Here is a 19,598-nt window from a genome sequence, read left to right on the forward strand (position 1 = left end):
GGGGTCCTGGGGAAGATTTTGGGGTGTCCTGGGATGAGTTTGGGGGGTCCTGAGGGGGATTTGGGGGTCCAGGGAGCGAATTGGGGGTCCTGGGGGGATTTTGGGGGGTCCTGGAGGAGTTTGGGGGGTCCTGAGGGGGATTTTGGGGGGAGGTTGAGGGGATTTGGGGGTTCTGGGGGAGGATTTTGGGGGTCCTGGAGGTATTTGAGGGGTCCGGGGGGATTTGGGGGGTCCTGGGAGAGGATTTTGGGGGGATTTGGGGGTTCTGAGGGGAATTTGGGGTGGCCGGGTGGGGGTTGGGGGGGAATTTGGGGGTCCTGGGGAGGATTTGGGGGGTCCTGAAGGGGATTTTGGGGGGTTTGGGGGGATTTGGGGGGTCCGGGTGGGGATCTGGGGGGTACTGGAGGAGTTTGGGGCGTCCTGGGGGGAATTTGGGGGGGATTTGGGGGGTCCTGGGGGGATTTGGGGGGTCCCGGGGGGGATTTGAGGGGTCCTGGGAGGGATTTGGGGGGGATTTGGGGGTCCTTGAGGAGGGTTTTGGGGAGGTTTTGGTGTCTTTGGGGATTTGAGGAATTCTCCTGGAATTCGGGTTTTTTAACGGGGATTTTGGGGATTTTAACGGGAATTTTTATGGGGATTTGGGGTTTTCTAACGGGGATTTTAAGGATTTTAACGGGGATTTTGGGTTTTTTAATGGGGATTTTTACGGGGATTTTAACGGGGATTTTGGGTTTTTTTAACGGGGATTTTGGGGTTTTTAACGGGGATTTTGGGTTTTTTAATGGGGATTTTTACGGGGATTTTAGCAGGGATTTGGGGGATTTTAATGGGGATTTTAACGGGGATTTTGGTTTTTTTTATGGGGATTTTAACGGTAATTGTAACGGGGATTTTGGGGATTTTAATGGGGATTTTGGGTTTTTTAATGGGGAATTTAACGGGGATTTTAGCAGGGATTTGGGGGATTTTAATGGGTTTTTAAATGGGGATTTTAACGGGGATTTTAACAGGGATTTCAGGGATTTTAACGGGGATTTTGGGGATTCTAATGGAGATTTCAGGGATTTTAACGGGGATTTCAGGTTTTTTAATGGGGATTTTAATGGGGATTTTGGGTTTTTTAACGGGGATTTTGAGGATTTTGGTTTTTTTAGCGGGGATTTCATGGATTTTAACGGGGATTTTGGGTATTTTTAACGGGGATTTTGGGTATTTAAATGGGGATTTAAACGGGGATTTTAACGAGGATTTTAACGGGGATTTCCGGGTTTTTAACGGGGATTTTTGGTTTTTAACGGGGATTTTTGGGATTTTAACGCAAATTTCGAGGATTCTAACGAGGATTTCGGGTTCCCCGATTCCGGGGTGCCCCTTTTCCCCCCTCAGCCCGCGGGGGTCGTTGCCCTCTCGGTGATTTTCGGGGGTCTGGGGGCGCTGGCGCTGCTGGGGGGTCCCTGGGGATTTTGGGTTTTTTAACGGGAATTTCGAGGATTTTAATGGGGATTTCAGGGATTTTAATGGGTTTTTAAATGGGGATTTTAACGGGGATTTTTACAGGGATTTTGGTTTTTTTAACGGGGATTTTAATGGGGATTTTGGGGATTTTAACGGGGATTTTGGTTTTTTTAACGGGGATTTTGAGGATTTTAATGGGGATTTTAACGAGGATTTTAAAGGGGATTTCGGGTTTTTTTAACGGGGATTTTGGGGCTTTTAACGGGGATTTCGGTTTTTTTAATGGGGATTTTAACGGGGATTTCGGGTTTTTTAATGGGGATTTTGGGGATTTTAACGGGGATTTTAATGGGGATTTCGGGGATTTTAACGGAGATTTTCACAGGGATTTTAATGGGGATTTTAACGGGGATTTCAGGTTTTTTAATGGGAATTTTGGGGATTTTAAGGGGGATTTCGGGTTTTTGATGTGGATTTCGGGTTCCCCGATTCCGGGGTGCCCCTTTTCCCCCCTCAGCCGGCGGGGGTCGTTGCCCTGTCGGTGATTTTCGGGGGTCTGGGGGCGCTGGCGCTGCTGGCGCTGCTGCTGCTGGCGGCGCTGCGGCTGCGCGAGAAGCGCCGCTCCGAGGGCTCCTACCGGCCCAGCCGCGAGGAGATGGGGGGGGGCGCCCGCGGAGCCCCCCCGGGCCCGGCCCCGCTGCGCCTGCCCCCCGAGGAGCGCCTCATCTGAGACCCCTCCCCAAATTACCGCACCCCATCCCCAGATTTGGGGGCGCTGGAGCATCGTGGGATTTGGGGGGGAGGGGGGAAAAAGGGGTGAGACCCCCCCCAGATCCAGCTTTGGGGACCCCCCCCCCCGAGGAGCGCCTCATCTGAGACCCCTCCCCAAATTACCGCACCCCCCCCGTCCCCATCCCCAAATTTGGGGGCGCTGGAGGCGGGATTTGAGGGAGAGGGGGGGAAATGGGGTGAGACCCCTCCCACCCCACCAGATCCATCTTTGAGGACCCCCCCTCGGGAGCAGCGCCTCATCTGAGACCCCTCCCCAAATTATCACACCTCATCCTCCTCCCCTAATCTGGGGGTGGTGGGGGCGGCGTGGGATTTGAGGGGGAGGGGGGAAAAAGGGGGTGAGACCCCCCCCAAACACCCCCCCGGATCCGGATTTGGGGACCCCCCCCCGAGGAGCGCCTCATCTGAGACCCCTCCCCAAATTCCCACACCCCCCCCGTCCCCACATTTGGGGATGCTGGAGCATCGTGGGATTTGGGGGGAGGGGGGAAAAGGGGGTGAGACCCCTCCCCACATCCATCTTTGGGGACCCCCTCCCGGGAGGAGCGCCTCATCTGAGACCCCTCCCCAAATTACCGCACCCCCCCCATCCCCCTCCCTAAATCTGGGGGCGCTTGAGCATCGTGGGATTTGGGGGGGAGGGGGGAAAAGGGGGTGAGACCCCCCCCAAACACCCCCCCGGATCCGGATTTGGGGACCCCCCCCGGGAGGAGGGGATGGGCTGGGACCCCTCCCCAAATTTTGGAGTGGCTGCGACCCCCCCACATCAAAATGTGGGGCCCCCTCCCCAAAATTTGGGGCTCTTTTGGATCATGGGAGGAATTTTGGGGGGGGTCCAGAAGGGCTGGGACCCCCCTGTGTGACCCCCAAACCCCCTCGAGGATGGGATGGTCTGGGACCCCTCCCCAAATTTTGGAGTGGCTGCGACCCCTCCCCAAAATTTGAGGTCATTTGGAGCCCCCTCCCCAAAATTTGGGGGTCTTTTGGATCATGGGAGAAATTTGGGGGGGGTTTGGGGGGGTCCAGGAGGGTTGAGGATCCCCCTCCAGGCTCACCTGAGACCCCTCCCCAAATTTTGGAGGGGCTGCGACCCCTCCCCAAAATTTGGGGCTCATCTGGGACCCCCTCCCCAAAATTTGGAGATTTTTTGGATCATTTTGGGGGGGTCCAGGGGGGTTTTGGGGGGGTTCAGAAGGGTTGAGACCCCCCCCAATTTGAGGAGGGTCTCATCGGGGACCCCTCCCCAAATTTTAGAGCGGCTGCAACCCCTCCCCAAAATTTGGGGCTCATTTGGGACCCCCCCAAAAAAAAATTCGGGGTGGTTTGAGACCCCCCCCAAAAAAAATTTGGGATTCTCTGGGATGGGCCCCCCCCAAATCCGGGGGTCCCTGGGGGGAATTTGGGGGTCCCTGGGGGGGTTTTGGGGGGTCCCTGGGGGGGTTTGGGGTCCCTGGGGGGGTTTTTTTGGGGGGGGGGTCCCTTGATCGAGGCCCCCCCTCGTGGGGTGGGGGAGGGGCACAGCTCAAAGTTTATTTTTGGAAATAAAAAAAGAAAAATTTGGAAAAAAACCCCAAATCCCCAAATTCTCTGAATTCACCCCCAAAATTCCAGGAATTCGCCCCAAAATTCCCAGAATTCAGCCCCAAAATTCCAGGAATTCACCCCAAAATTCCCAGAATTCAGCCCCAAAATCTCAGGAATTCGCCCCAAAACTCCAGGAAATTGCCAAAAAATCCAAGAATTTGCCCCAAAATCTGGGAATTCACCCCGAAATCTGGGAATTCACCCCAAAATCTTGGGAATTAACCCAAAATCCCAGGATTTCGCCCCAAAATCTGGGAATTCATCCCCAAAATCCCAGAATTTGCCCCCAAATTCCCAGAATTTCCCCCCAAAATCTCAGGAATTCTCCCCAAAATCTTGGGAATTTCCCCAAAATCTGGGAATTCACCCCAAAATCTTGGGAATTCGCCCTGAAATCCCAGGAATTCATCCTGAAATCTGGGAATTCACCCCAAAAATCCCAGAATTTGCCCCCAAATTCCCAGAATTTCCCCAAAATCTGGGAATTCGCCCCAAAATCCCAGGATTTTGCCCCCAAATCTGGGAATTCACCCCCAAAATAGCAGAATTTGCCCCCAAATTCCCAGAATTTCCCCTCAAAATCTCAGGAATTCTCCCCAAAATCTGGGAATTCACCCCAAAATCTGGGAATTCACCCCAAAATCTTGGGAATTCGCCCTGAAATCCCAGGAATTTCTCCCATAAATCCCAGAAATCACCCTCAAATTCCCTGAATTCTCCACAAAATCCCAGGAATTTCCCCCAAAATCTCAAGAATTCTCCCCCAAATCCCGGAATTTGCAGGAATTCACCCCAAAATTTCCCAAAATTTCTGGAATTGGCCCCAAAGCCGAGCTCGGGATCCTTTATTGATCTCCAGGGGGAGGGGCGGCAAAAAGCCCCAAAATTCCCAAGATTTCCCCCAAAATTCCCAAGATTTCCCCCAAAATTCCCAAGATTTTCCCCAAAATTCCAAAGATTTTTCCCAAAATTCCGAAGATTTTTCCCCAAATTCCGAAGATTTTTTTCCCGGAATTCCGTCGGTTTTTTCCCAAAATTCCGAAGATTTTTCCTGGAATTTTCGAATTTTTTCCGGAATTTTTGGCACCTGTGGGGGTTACTGGGGTTACTGGGGTTACTGGGAGGGGTCACTGGGGTTACTGGTTTTACTGGGAGGAAATACTGGGGTTACTGGGGTTACTGGGAGGGGTCACTGGGGTCACTGGGAGGGGTCACTGGGGTTACTGGGAGGGGTCACTGGGGTTACTGGGAGGGGTCACTGGGGTTACTGGGAGGGGTCACTGGGGTTACTGGGAGGGGTTACTGGGGTTACTGGGAGGGGTCACTGGGGTTACTGGGGTTACTGGGAGGGGTCACTGGGGTTACTGGGGTTACTGGGAGGGGTCACTGGGGTTACTGGGAGGGGTTACTGGGGTTACTGGGAGGGGTCACTGGGGTTACTGGGGTTACTGGGAGGGGTCACTGGGGTTACTGGGAGGGGTTACTGGGGTCACTGGGAGGGGTCACTGGGGTTACTGGGAGGGGTCACTGGGGTCACTGGGGGGGTCACTGGGGTCACTGGGGTTACTGGGAGGGGTCACTGGGGTTACTGGTTTTACTGGGAGGGGTCACTGGGGTCACTGGGAGGGGTCACTGGGGTTACTGGTTTTACTGGGAGGGGTCACTGGGGTCACTGGGAGGGGTCACTGGGGTTACTGGTTTTACTTGGAGGGGTCACTGGGGTCACTGGGGTCACTGGGGTTACTGGGAGGAGTCACTGGTGTGACTGGTGTTACTGGGAGGGGTCACTGGGGTTACTGGGAGGGGTCACTGGTGTGACTGGTGTTACTGGGATCCCCTCACCCGGCCCATACTGGTGTGACTGGTGTTACTGGTGTGACTGGGATGGCTCACCTGTTACTGGTGTTACTGGTGTGACTGGGATGGCTCACCTGGAGTCACTGGTGTTACTGGTGTTACTGGTGTGACTGGGATCCCCTGACGCGGCTCATACTGGTCAGGTTACTGGTGTTACTGGTGTGACTGGGATGACTCACCTGGTGTTACTGGTGTGACTGGGATCCCCTGACCCGGCTCATACTGGTCAGGTTACTGGTGTTACTGGTGTTACTGGTGTGACTGGTGTTACTGGTGTTACTGGTGTTACTGGTGTGACTGGTGTTACTGGTGTTACTGGTGTCACTGGGATCCCCTGACCCGGCTCATACTGGTCAGGTTACTGGTGTTACTGGTGTGACTGGTGTTACTGGGATGACTCACCTGGTGTTACTGGTGTCACTGGTGTGACTGGGAGCCCCTCACCCGGCTCATACTGGTCAGGTTACTGGTGTTACTGGTGTTACTGGTGTGACTGGTGTTACTGGGATGACTCACCTGGTGTTACTGGTGTGACTGGGATCCCCTGACGCGGCTCATACTGGTCAGGTTACTGGTGTTACTGGTGTTACTGGTGTGACTGGGATATCTCACCTGGTGTTACTGGTGTGACTGGGATCCCCTGACGCGGCTCATACTGGTCAGGTTACTGGTGTTACTGGTGTTACTGGTGTGACTGGGATATCTCACCTGGGGTTACTGGGGTTACTGGGATGGCTCACCTGTTACTGGTGTGACTGGGAGCCCCTGACGCGGCTCATACTGGTCAGGTTACTGGTGTTACTGGTGTTACTGGTGTTACTGGGGTTACTGGGATGGCTCACCTGTTACTGGTGTTACTGGGAGCCCCTGACGCGGCTCATACTGGTCAGGTTACTGGTGTTACTGGTGTTACTGGGATGACTCACCTGGTGTTACTGGTGTTACTGGTGTTACTGGGAGCCCCTGACGCGGCTCATACTGGTCAGGTTACTGGTGTTACTGGTGTGACTGGTGTGACTGGGATATCTCACCTGGTGTTACTGGTGTGACTGGGATATCTCACCTGGTGTTACTGGTGTGACTGGGGTTACTGGGGTTACTGGGATGGCTCACCTGTTACTGGTGTGACTGGGATCCCCTGACCCGGCTCATACTGGTCAGGTTACTGGTGTTACTGGTGTTACTGGTGAACTCCGAGTAGGGCCGGGAGCGCGGGCACAGCAGGGAGCGGTACCAGCCCCGCACCTGCAACAAACTGGGATCAACTGGTTTGAACTGGGAGCGGCTGGTTTGGACTGGGAGCGGCTGGTTTGGACTGGGAACAGCATGGTTTGAACTGGGAATGGCCCAGTGTGAACTGGGATCAACTGGTTTGAACTGGGAACAGCACGGTGTCAACAGGGAATGGCACGGTTTGAACTGGGATCAACTGGTTTGAACTGGGAATGGCCCAGTGTGAACTGGAAATGGCCCAGTGTGAACTGGGATCAACTGGTTTGGACTGGGAACAGCCAGTGTGAACTGGGATCAACTGGTTTGAACTGGGAACGGCCCTGTGTCTACTGGGATCAACTGGTTTGAACTGGGATCAACTGGTTTGAACTGGGAATGGCCCAGTTTGAACTGGGAAAGGCCCAGTGGGAACTGGGAACTCCCAGTTTGAACTGGGAATAGCCCAGTGTGAACTGGGAATGGCCCAGTATGAACTGGGAATGGCCCAGTATGAACTGGGAACTCCCAGTTTGAACTGGGAATGGCCCAGTATGAACTGGGAATGGCCCAGTATGAACTGGGACCCTCCCAGTTTGGACCAGGGGCAGTTTGGGGGGAATTTTGGGGGTCCCAGGTGGATTTTGGGGGGAATTTGGGGGTTTTGGGGAAAATTTTGGGGTTTTTGGGGTCCCGGGTGGATTTTTGGGGGATTTTCTGGGGATTTTGGGGTTTTTTGGGATTTTGGGGTTTTTGAGGATCCTGGGTCGGTTTTTGGGGTGAATTTGTGGGGTTTTGGTACCTTGGGGTGCCCCAGGCAGTGGCACAGGAAGATCAGCAGCGCTGGGGGGGATTTGGGGGTCCCGGGGAGGTTTTTGGGTGGGGTTTTTTGGGGGATTTTGGGGTTTTTTGGGGATTTTAGGATTTTTGAGGATCCTGGGTCGGTTTTTGGGGTGAATTTGGGGGGTTTTGGTACCTTGGGGTGCCCCAGGCAGTGGCACAGGAAGATCAGCAGCGCTGGGGGGATTTGGGGGTCCCGGGGAGGTTTTGGGTGGGGTTTTTTGGGGTTTTTTTTGGGATTTTTGGGGTTTTTTGGGATTTTGGGGTTTTTGAGGATCCCAGGTCGGTTTTTGGGGTGAATTTGTGGGGTTTTGGTACCTTGGGGTGCCCCAGGCAGTGGCACAGGAAGATCAGCAGCCCCTGGAGGGATTTGGGGGTCCCGGGGAGGTTTTGGGGTGGGGTTTTTGGGGTTTTTTGGGCGATTTTTTTGGGGTTTTTTGGGATTTTGGGTTTTTGAGGATCCGGGGTCGGTTTTTGGGGTGAATTTGTGGGGTTTTGGTACCTTGGGGTGCCCCAGGCAGTGGCACAGGAAGATCAGCAGCCCCTGGGCGGCGTTGACGATGCAGAACAGGAGGGGGAGGGGCGGGGGGGCGCTGCCGGGGGGGAGGGGCGGCCCCGCCCCCCCCGCCCAGCCAAGCCCCGCCCCCAGGCCCAGCGCCCAACCAGAGCCCAGCAGGGAGAGCTGGCCCAGTGACGTCACCCACAGCACCCTGGGGACAGCCAATGGCGTTGCGGTGTCACCCGGGTGTCACCTGGGTGTCACCTGAGCGTCCCCCCCCCCCCCCGATGTCGTCTCTGTCCCCAGTGTCCCCCCAATGTCCCCTGGGTGTCCCCACTGTGCCCGGTGCAGGGTCCCCATGTTCGGGTGTCCCCAGTGTCCCCTCAGTGTCCCCAATGTCCCCACTGTCCCCTCGATGCCCCCAGCATCCCCAGTGTCCTCAATGTCCCCTCAGTGTCCCCATGTCCCCAATGTCCCCTCAGTGTCCCCAATGTCCCCAGGGTCCCTAATGTCCCCCCAGTGTCCCCTCGGTGTCCCCACCGTGCCCAGCGCAGGGTCCCCATGTCCCCCCAGTGTCCCCAGTGTCCCCAATGTCCCCTTGGTGTCCCCAATGTCCCCTCAGTGTCCCCAGTCCCCCCAATGTCCCCAGTGTCCCCTCAGTGTCCCCTCAGTGTCTCCAGTGTCCCCACCGTGCCCGGCGCAGGGTCCCCATGTCCAGGTGTCCTCAGTGTCCCCCCAGTGTCCCCAATGTCCCCAATGTCCCCTCAGTGTCCCCACCGTGCCCGGCACAGGGTCCCCATGTCCCCAATGTCCCCACTGTCCCCAGTGTCCCCATGTCCCCAATGTCCCCACTGTCCCCATGTCCCCACTGTCCCCACTGTCCCCTCAGTGTCCCCAATGTCCCCAGTGTCCCCTCACTGTCCCCAATGTCCCCTCAGTATCCCCAATGTCCCCTCAGTATCCCCAATGTCCCCAGTGTCCCCATGTCCCCAATGTCCCCACTGTCCCCATGTCCCCAATGTCCCCACTGTCCCCTCAGTGTCCCCATTGTCCCCAGTGTCCCCTCAGTGTCCCCAATGTCCCCTCAGTGTCCCCACCATGCCCGGCGCAGGGTCCCCAATTTCCCCATGTCCCCTCAGTGTCCCCTCGGTGTCCCCAATGTCCCCATGTCCCCAATGTCCCCAATGTCCCCTCAGTGTCCCCAATGTCCCCTCAGTGTCCCCATTGTCCCCATTGTCCCCAGTGTCCCCTCAGTGTCCCCATTGTCCCCAATGTCCCCAGTGTCCCCTCAGTGTCCCCAATGTCCCCTCAGTGTCCCCACCGTGCCCGGCGCAGGGTCCCCATGTCCCCAATGTCCCCTCAGTGTCCCCTCAGTGTCCCCAATGTCCCCTCAGTGTCCCCAATGTCCCCAATGTCCCCTCAATGTCCCCAGTGTCCCCAATGTCCCCACTGTCCCCACTGTCCCCACCGTGCCCGGCGCAGGGTCCCCATGTCCCCAATGTCCCCAGTGTCCCCCCAGTGTCCCCAATGTCCCCATGTCCTCAATGTCCCCAGTGTCCCCTTGGTGTCCCCTATGTCCCCAGTGTCCCCACCGTGCCCGACGCAGGGTCCCCATGTCCCCCCAGTGTCCCCAATGTCCCCAATGTCCCCTCGGTGTCCCCAGTGTCCCCAATGTCCCCTCGGTGTCCCCAATGTCCCCTCAGTGTCCCCATGTCCCCAGTGTCCCCAGTGTCCCCTCAGTGTCCCCAATGTCCCCACCGTGCCCGGCACAGGGTCCCCATGTGCCCAATGTCCCCTCAGTGTCCCCTCAGTGTCCCCAGTGTCCCCACCGTGCCCGGCGCAGGGTCCCCATGTCCCCACTGTCCCCAGTGTCCCCTCGGTGTCCCCAGTGTCCCCAATGTCCCCAGTGTCCCCCCAGTGTCCCCACTGTCCCCAGTGTCCCCACCGTGCCCGGCACAGGGTCCCCATGTCCCCAGTGTCCCCTCAATGTCCCCAGTGTCCCCGATGTCCCCTCAGTGTCCCCAATGTCCCCAGTCCCCCCAATGTCTCCAATGTCCCCTCAGTGTCCCCACTGTCCCCACCGTGCCTGGCGCAGTGTCCCCATGTCCGGGTGTTCCCCATGTCCGGGTGTCCCCAATGTCCCCAGTGTCCCCTCAGTGTCCCCATGTCCCCACCGTGCCCAGCGCAGTGTCCCCATGTCCCCAATGTCCCCTCAGTGTCCCCTCAGTGTCCCCTGGGTGTCCCCTGGGTGTCCCCATGTCCCCACCGTGCCCGGCGCAGGGTCCCCATGTCCGGGTGTCCCCAGTGTCCCCAATGTCCCCAGTGTCCCCTGGGTGTCCCCATGTCCCCACCGTGCCCGGCGCAGTGTCCCCATGTCCGGGGTGACCTCCTGGAATTTCTGCACCAACTTCCAGAGGGTGACAACGAGGATGGCGGCGTTGGCCTGGGGACAAAGGGGACACTTGGGGACACCGGGGGGACACCGGGGAGACTGGGGGGGATTGGGGACACTGGGGACACTGGGGGGGACACTGGGGGGGACACTGGGGACACTCTGGGGACACCGGGGGGGACTGGGGACACTGGGGGGACACTGGGAGGACTGGGGACATTGGGGACATTGGGGGGACACCGGGGGGACACTGGGGACATTGGGGACACTGGGGGGGATTGGGGACACTGAGGGGGATTGGGGACATTGGGGGGACACTGGGGACACTGAGGGGACACTGGGGACACTGGGGGGGTTTGGGGACACTGGGGACACTCTGGGGACACTTGGGGACACTTGGGACAGAGACGGGGAGGGACATTGGGGACATTTGGGGACACTGGGGGACTGGGGACAGCAGAGTGACATTGGGGTGACAGTGAGGGGTGACATGGGGTGACACAGGTGTGACACAGGTGTGACTCGTGTGACACTCAGGTGTGACACAGGTGACACTCAGGTGACACAGGAGATGACTCAGGTGTGACACAAGTGTGAGACTCAGGTGTGACACAGAAGGTGACACAGGTGTGACACAGGTGACACAGGTGACACTCAGGTGTTACTCAGGTGTGACACAGGTGTGACACAGGTGACATGGGTGACACTGGGGGTGACACAGGTGTGACACAGGTGACACAGGTGTGACTCAGGTGACACAGGTGTCCCCCAGGTGTGACACAGGTGACACACAGGTGTGACGCAGGTGACACAGGAGGTGACACTCAGGTGACACTCAGGTGTGACACAGGTGACATGGGTGACACTGGGGGTGACACAGGTGTGACACAGGTGACACTCAGGTGTGGCACAGGTGACACAGGTGTGACTCAGGTGACACAGGTGTGACTCAGGTGACACAGGTGTCCCCCAGGTGTGACACAGGTGACACAGGTGACACACAGGTGTGACGCAGGTGACACAGGTGACACACAGGTGTGACGCAGGTGACACAGGAGGTGACACTCAGGTGACACTCAGGTGTGACACAGGTGACATGGGTGACAGAGGTGTGACACAGGTGTGACACAGGTGTCCCCAGGTGTCCCCAGGTGTCCCCAGGTGTCACTCACGGCGGTGATGACGATGACGGGGCCCTGGAAGCTCCAGCGGAAACCGCGCTCGAGGGACAGCCAGCAACTGGAACGGACTGGGATTAACTGGGAGGGACTGGGAATGGACAGCCAGCAACTGGAACGGACTGGGATTAACTGGGAGGGACTGGGAGGGACTGGGAGGGACTGGGAATGGACAGCCAGCAACTGGAACGGACTGGGATTAACTGGGAGGGACTGGGAGGGACTGGGAGGGACTGGGAGGGACTGGGATGGACTGGGAGGGACTGGGAGGGACTGGGATGGACTGGGAGGGACTGGGAGGGACTGGGACGGACTGGGAATGGACAGCCAGCAACTGGAACGGACTGGGATTAACTGGGAGGGACTGGGAGGGACTGGGAGGGACTGGGATTAACTGGGATGGACTGGGAGGGACTGGGATCAAACTGGGAGGGACTGGGAATGGACAGCCAGCAACTGGAACGGACTGGGATTAACTGGGAATGGACTGGGAGGGACTGGGATCAAACTGGGATCAAACTGGGAATGGACTGGGAGGGACTGGGATGGACTGGGAATGGACTGGGAGGGACTGGGAGGGACTGGGAATGGACAGCCAGCCACTGGAACGGACTGGGATTAACTGGGAGGGACTGGGAATGGACTGGGAATGGACTGGGATGGACTGGGATGGACTGGGACGGACTGGGAGGGACTGGGATGGACTGGGAGGGACTGGGATGGACTGGGATGGACTGGGAGGGACTGGGAATGGACTGGGATGGACTGGGAGGGACTGGGAGGGACTGGGATGGACTGGGAGGGACTGGGAGGGACTGGGAGCCTTTGCAGCTGCCCTCCCATTCACTATTGATCACTATTGATCAGTCTCTATTGATCACTATTGATCCCTATTGATCCCTATTGATCAGTATTGATCAGTATCAATGGTTATTGATCACTATTGATCACTCATTATTGATCACTATCGATCACTATTGATGGTTATTGATCCCTATTGATCCCTATTGATCCCTATTGATCACTATTGATCACTCACTATTGATCCCTCACTATTGATCCCTCACTATTGATGGTTATTGATCACTCACTATTGATCACTATTGATCACTCACTATTGATCACTATTGATCACTATTGATCACTATTGATCACTATCAATGGTTATTGATCACTATTGATCACTACCAATCACTCACTATTGATCGGTGCCGTATCCCCGCGGGTACACCGCCGCCGCCAGCGCCACCACGGCCACTATTGATCACTATTGATCACTATTGATCACTATTGATCACTATTGATCAGTATCATTGGTTATTGATCACTCACTATTGATCAGTGCCGTACCCCCGCGGGTACGCCGCTGCCGCCAGCGCCACCACGGCCACTATTGATCACTATTGATTACTATTGATCACTCACTATTGATCACTATTGATCACTATTGATCACTATTGATCAGTATCATTGGTTATTGATCACTCACTATTGATCAGTGCCGTACCCCCGCGGGTACGCCGCTGCCGCCAGCGCCACCACGGCCACTATTGATCACTATTGATCACTATTGATCACTATTGATCACTATTGATGGTTATTGATCACTATCAATCACTCACTATTGATCGGTGCCGTACCCCCGCGGGTACACCGCCGCCGCCAGCGCCACCACGGCCAGGGCGGGGCCGTAGCCCAGGGCCAGGAGCGGCCGTGGGCGGAGCCAGGCCGGGGGGAACACCTGGACCAGCAGCACGTACAGGTGCAGCCCCTGCAGCGCCATCCAGCAGAACGCAGACAGGTAGGACAGGTGCAGGGTCACCGCTGTCACCACACAGAACACCTGGGGACAGACAGACAGACAGGTGAGACACAGGGACACACAGGTGACACACAGGTGAGACACAGGTGACACAGGTGACACAGGTGACACACAGGTGACACTCAGGTGCAGCCCCTGCAGCGCCATCCAGCAGAACGCAGACAGGTAGGACAGGTGCAGGGTCACCGCTGTCACCACACAGAACACCTGGGGACAGACAGACGGACAGACAGACAGGTTAGACACAGGTGAGACAGGTGAGACACAGGTGCAGCCCCTGCAGCGCCATCCAGCAGAACGCAGACAGGTAGGACAGGTGCAGGGTCACCGCCGTCACCACACAGAACACCTGGGGACAGACAGACAGACAGGTGAGACACAGGTGAGACACAGGTGAGACACAGGTGAGACAGGTGAGACACAGGTGTGACAGGTGACACTCAGGTGCAGCCCCTGCAGCGCCATCCAGCAGAACGCAGACAGGTAGGACAGGTGCAGGGTCACCGCTGTCACCACACAGAACACCTGGGGACGGACAGACAGACAGACAGGTGAGACACAGGTGACACATAGGTGAGACACAGGTGAGACACAGGTGAGACACAGGTGACACTCAGGTGACACTCAGGTGCAGCCCCTGCAGCGCCATCCAGCAGAACGCCGACAGGTAGGACAGGTGCAGGGTCACCGCCGTCACCACACACAACACCTGGGGACAGACAGACAGACAGACAGGTGACACTCAGGTGACACAGGTGCAACCCCTGCAGCGCCATCCAGCAGAACGCCGACAGGTAGGACAGGTGCAGGGTCACCGCCGTCACCACACACAACACCTGGGGACAGACAGACAGACAGACATGTGACACACAGGTGAGACAGGTGACACAGGTGCAGCCCCTGCAGCGCCATCCAGCAGAACGCAGACAGGTAGGACAGGTGCAGGGTCACCGCTGTCACCACACAGAACACCTGGGGACAGACAGACAGACAGACAGGTGAGACACAGGTGTGACAGGTGAGACACAGGTGCAGCCCCTGCAGCGCCATCCAGCAGAACGCAGACAGGTAGGACAGGTGCAGGGTCACTGCTGTCACCACACAGAACACCTGGGGACAGACGGACAGACAGACAGGTGAGACACAGGGACACACAGGTGACACACAGGTGACACACAGGTGACACTCAGGTGCAGCCCCTGCAGCGCCATCCAGCAGAACGCAGACAGGTAGGACAGGTGCAGGGTCACCGCCGTCACCACACACAACACCTGGGGACAGACAGACAGACAGACAGACAGGTGACACTCAGGTGACACAGGTGCAACCCCTGCAGCGCCATCCAGCAGAACGCAGACAGGTAGGACAGGTGCAGGGTCACCGCTGTCACCACACAGAACACCTGGGGACAGACAGACAGACAGACAGACAGGTTAGACACAGGTGAGACAGGTGAGACACAGGTGCAGCCCCTGCAGCGCCATCCAGCAGAACGCAGACAGGTAGGACAGGTGCAGGGTCACCGCTGTCACCACACAGAACACCTGGGGACAGACAGACAGACAGGTGAGACACAGGTGACACACAGGTGAGACACAGGTGAGACAGGTGACACACAGGTGACACACAGTGACACAGAAGTGACACACAGGTGTGACACAGGTGAGACACAGGTGACACAGTGACACACAGGTGACAATCAGGTGACACAGGTGACACACAGGTGACACACAGGTGACACACAGGTGACACAGGTGACACACAGGTGACACACAGGTGACAGGTGACAATCAGGTGACACACAGTGACACACAGGTGACACACAGGTGACACAGGTGACACACAGGTGACACCTGGGGATGCACAGGCCATCAATGCCCAGCAGGAAGGCCAGGGGCACCTCCAAACCCCCCAAATCCCCCCCAAATGACCCCAAACCCCCCCAAATCCCCCAGAATGACCCCAAATCCCCTCTAAATGACCCCAAATCCCCCCTAAATGACCCCAAACCCCCTTGGGGACCCCCAAATCCCCCCAAACCCCCCGTACCGGGCTGTGTGCCCGGTCGATGCCCAGCAGGAAGGCCAGGGGCACCTCCAAACCCCCCAAATGACCCCAAATCCCCCCAAAATGACCCCAAACCCCGCTGTACCGGGCTGTGTGCGCGGTCGATGCCCAGCAGGAAGGCCAGGGGGCACCTCCAAACCCCTCAAATCCCCCCCAAATGACCCCAAATCCCCCCAAAATGACCCCAAATCCCCCCCAAACTCCCCCAAACCCTCTTGGGGACCCCCAAACCCCCCGTACCGGGCTGTGTGCCTGGTCAATGCCCAGCAGGAAGGCCAGGGGGCACCTCCAAACCACCCAAATCCCCCCTAAATGACCCCAAATCCCCCCAGAATGACCCCAAATCCCCCCAGAATGACCCCAAATCCCCTCTAAATGACCCCAAATCCCTCCAAACCCCCCCGTACCGGGCTGTGTGCGCGGTCGATGCCCAGCAGGAAGGCCAGGGGCACCTCCAAACCCCCCAAATCCCCCCAGAATGACCCCAAACCCCCCCTAAATGACCCCAAACCCCCTTGGGGACCCCCAAACCCCCCGTACCGGGCTGTGTGCCCGGTCGATGCCCAGCAGGAAGGCACCTCCAAACCCCCCCAGAATGATCCCAAATCCCCCCAGAATGACCCCAAACCCCCTCTAAATGACCCCAAATCCCCCCAAAATGACCCCAAATCCCCCCAAATCCCCCCAAATCCCCCCGTACCGGGCTGTGTGCCCGGTCAATGCCCAGCAGGAAGGCCAGGTGTCCCCCCAGCAGGCTCAGGCTCAGGTGCAGCTGCAGCGTCCGGCGCGGCTCGGCCACGGCGCGGCACAGCGCGAAGGTGGCGGCCGCGGCCACCAGGGCCACCACCGACACCCCCAGGGCCACCTGCGTCACCAGGTCCAGCAGCCAGTGCTCCTGGGGGGGACAGGGACACCCTCAGTGACACCAGGGCCACCAGGGCCACCAGGGCCACCAGGGCCACCACCGACACCCCCAGGGCCACTAATGACATCCTCAGTGATACCCCCAGGGCCACCAATGACATCCCCAGTGACACCAGTGACATCTTCAGTGACAACCCCAGTGACACCAGTGACACCCCCAGTGACACCAGTGACACCCCCAGGGCCACCTGCATCACCAGGTCCAGCAGCCAGTGCTCCTGGGGGGGACAGGGACACCCTCAGTGACACCAGGGACACCTCCAGGGCCACCAGGGCCACCACCGACACCCCCAGGGCCACCTGCGTCACCAGGTCCAGCAGCCAGTGCTCCTGGGGGGGACAGTGACATCCTCAGTGACACCAGGGCCACCAGGGCCACCACCGACACCCCCAGGGCCACCTGCGTCACCAGGTCCAGCAGCCAGTGCTCCTGGGGGGACAGGGACACCCTCAGTGACACCAGGGCCACCAATGACACCCCCAGGGCCACCTGTGTCACCAGGTCCAGCAGCCAGTGCTCCTGGGGGGGACAGGGGGGACAGTGACATCAGTGACACCCCCAGGGCCACCACCGACACCCCCAGGGCCACCTGCGTCACCAGGTCCAGCAGCCAGTGCTCCTGGGGGGGACACGGGGGACAGTGACACCAGGGACACCCCCAGTGACACCCTCAGTGACACCAGGGCCACCACTGCCATCCCCAGTGACACCAGTGACACTCCCAGTGACACCAGTGACACCCCCAGGGCCACCACTGCCATCCCCAGTGACACCAGTGACACCAGTGACACCCCCAGTGACACCCCCAGGGCCACCAGTGACATCCCCAGTGATGCCAGTGACATCCTCAGTGACACCCCCAGGGCCACCTGTGTCACCAGGTCCAGCAGCCAGTGCTCCTGGGGGGGACAGGGGGGACAGTGACACCAGTGACACCACCAGGGCCACCACCGACACCCCCAGGGCCACCTGTGTCACCAGGTCCAGCAGCCAGTGCTCCTGGGGGGGACAGGGACACCAGTGACATCCTCAGTGACACCCCCAGGGCCACCTGCGTCACCAGGTCCAGCAGCCAGTGCTCCTGGGGGGGACAGGGGGGACAGTGACACCAGTGACATCAGTGACACCACCAGTGACACCAGTGACACCACCGACACCCCCAGGGCCACCTGCGTCACCAGGTCCAGCAGCCAGTGCTCCTGGGGGGACAGGGGGGACAGAGGGACAGTGACACCCCCAGTGACATCCCCAGGGCCACCAGGGCCACCACAGACACGCCCAGGGCCACCAGTGACATCCCCAGTGACACCCCCAGGGCCACCACCGAGATCGTCAGGGCCACCTGTGACACTCCCAAGGGCCACCCCAAGGCCACCCCAAGGCCACCTCTTGGGACCCCCAGGGCCACCCAGAGCCACCAGGGCCACCCCTGGGACCTTCTCAGGACCTCCAGGGCCACCAGGGCCACCCCTGGGACCTTCTTGGGACCCCCAGGGCCACCAGGGCCACCCCAGAGCCACCAGGGCCACCCCTGGGACCTTCTTGGGACCCCCAGGGCCACCCCCAGGGCCACCAGGGCCACCTCAGGGCCACCAGGGCCACCCCTGGGACCTTCTGGGGACCCTCAGGGCCACCAGGGCCACCCCAAGGCCACCTCTTGGGATCCCCAGGGCCACCCCAAGGCCACCAGGGCCACCCCAGGGAGTCTGGGGGTCCCTGGGGTGGCTTTGGGGGATTTTGGGGGCGATTTCGGGGGATTTTGGGGTTATTTGAAGCTGGTTTGGGGGATTTTGGGGGATTTTGGGGCAGTTTTTGGGGTGATTTCAGGGGGTTTTGGGGTGGTTTTGGGGCAGTTTTTGGGGTGATTTCAGGGGATTTTGGGGGATTTTGGGGCAGTTTTTGGGGTGATTTCGAGGATATTTTCAGGATGTTTTGGGGATATTTTTGGGGTGATTTGAGGGGATTTTGGGGTGTTTTTGGGGGATTTTTGGGGTTATTTCAAGGATTTTTTTCAGGATATTTTTGGGGTGGCTTTGGGGCAGTTTTTGGGGTGATTTCAGGGGATTTTGGGGCACCTGGATCTCGTTGAAGGCCAGCAGGACAGCGAAGCTCCTCAGCTGATTTTGGGTGATTTTGGGGGGTTTTTGGGGTGATTTCAAGGATATCTTGAGGCTATTTTTGGGGTGAATTTGGGGGATTTTGGGGTGGTTTTGGGGCAGTTTTTGGGGTTATTTCGAGGCTATTTTAGGGGTGATTTTGGGATGTTTCAGGGATGTTTTTAGGGTGATTTTGGGAGATTTTTGGGGTGATTTCGAGGATATTTTGAGGCTATTTTTGGGATGTTTTTGGGATGTTTCAGGGATATTTTTGGGGTGATTTCAGGGGGTTTTGGGGCACCTGGATCTCGTTGAAGGCCAGCAGGACAGCGAAGCTCCTCCGCTGATTTTGGGTGATTTTGGGGGATTTTTGGGGTGATTTCCAGGATATTTTGAGGACAGTTTTGGGGTGATTTTGGGGGATTTTTGGGGTTATTTCCAGATTATTTTGAGGATATTTTTGGGATGTTTCTGGGATGTTTCAGGGGTGGTTTTGGGGTGATTTCAGGGGGTTTTGGGGCACCTGGATCTCGTTGAAGGCCAGCAGGACAGCGAAGCTCGTCAGGTGATTTTGGGGGATTTTTGGGGTGATTTCTGGGATATTTTGAGGCTATTTTTGGGATGATTTTGGGGTGGTTTTGGGGCAGTTTTTGGGGTGATTTCAGGGGGTTTTGGGGCACCTGGATCTCGTTGAAGGCCAGCAGGACAGCGAAGCTCGTCAGGTGGTCGCAGGCACAGACGGTGCCCTGGGGGGGGGGTCCCGTTTTTGGGGGGCACCACCCGGCACCCCCCCGAGTCCCAGCGCCCCTCCTGGGGGTTCCAGAAGGCGCACAGGATCCTCCCCCCCAATTTGGGGGTCCTGGAGGGGACAAAACAGGGGGG

At 58.0% G+C, this 19,598-nt stretch overlaps 1 protein-coding gene across 1 annotated transcript; it reads right to left on the minus strand.

Annotated features, from left to right (window-relative positions):
- Positions 1-4,663: 4,663 nt before the first annotated feature.
- LOC311166061 (adhesion G protein-coupled receptor E5-like) lies at positions 4,664-17,318 on the minus strand (the record flags this gene model as incomplete). The annotated part of the gene is made up of 12 exons (XM_084227541.1): positions 4,664-4,918; positions 6,802-6,933; positions 8,240-8,447; positions 10,588-10,679; positions 11,801-11,867; positions 13,429-13,649; positions 15,678-15,722; positions 16,396-16,590; positions 16,808-16,837; positions 16,981-17,049; positions 17,177-17,239; positions 17,301-17,318. The coding sequence occupies 11 exons, from the start codon at positions 17,316-17,318 to the stop codon at positions 6,805-6,807; spliced, it is 1,137 nt and encodes a 378-aa protein (XP_084083667.1). The 3' UTR covers positions 4,664-4,918; positions 6,802-6,804.
- Positions 17,319-19,598: the final 2,280 nt, after the last annotated feature.

This window comes from Fringilla coelebs, assembly GCF_963513975.1.
Source record: "Fringilla coelebs genome assembly, contig: SCAFFOLD_414, whole genome shotgun sequence".
In the NCBI taxonomy this organism is placed as follows: domain Eukaryota; kingdom Metazoa; phylum Chordata; class Aves; order Passeriformes; family Fringillidae; genus Fringilla; species Fringilla coelebs.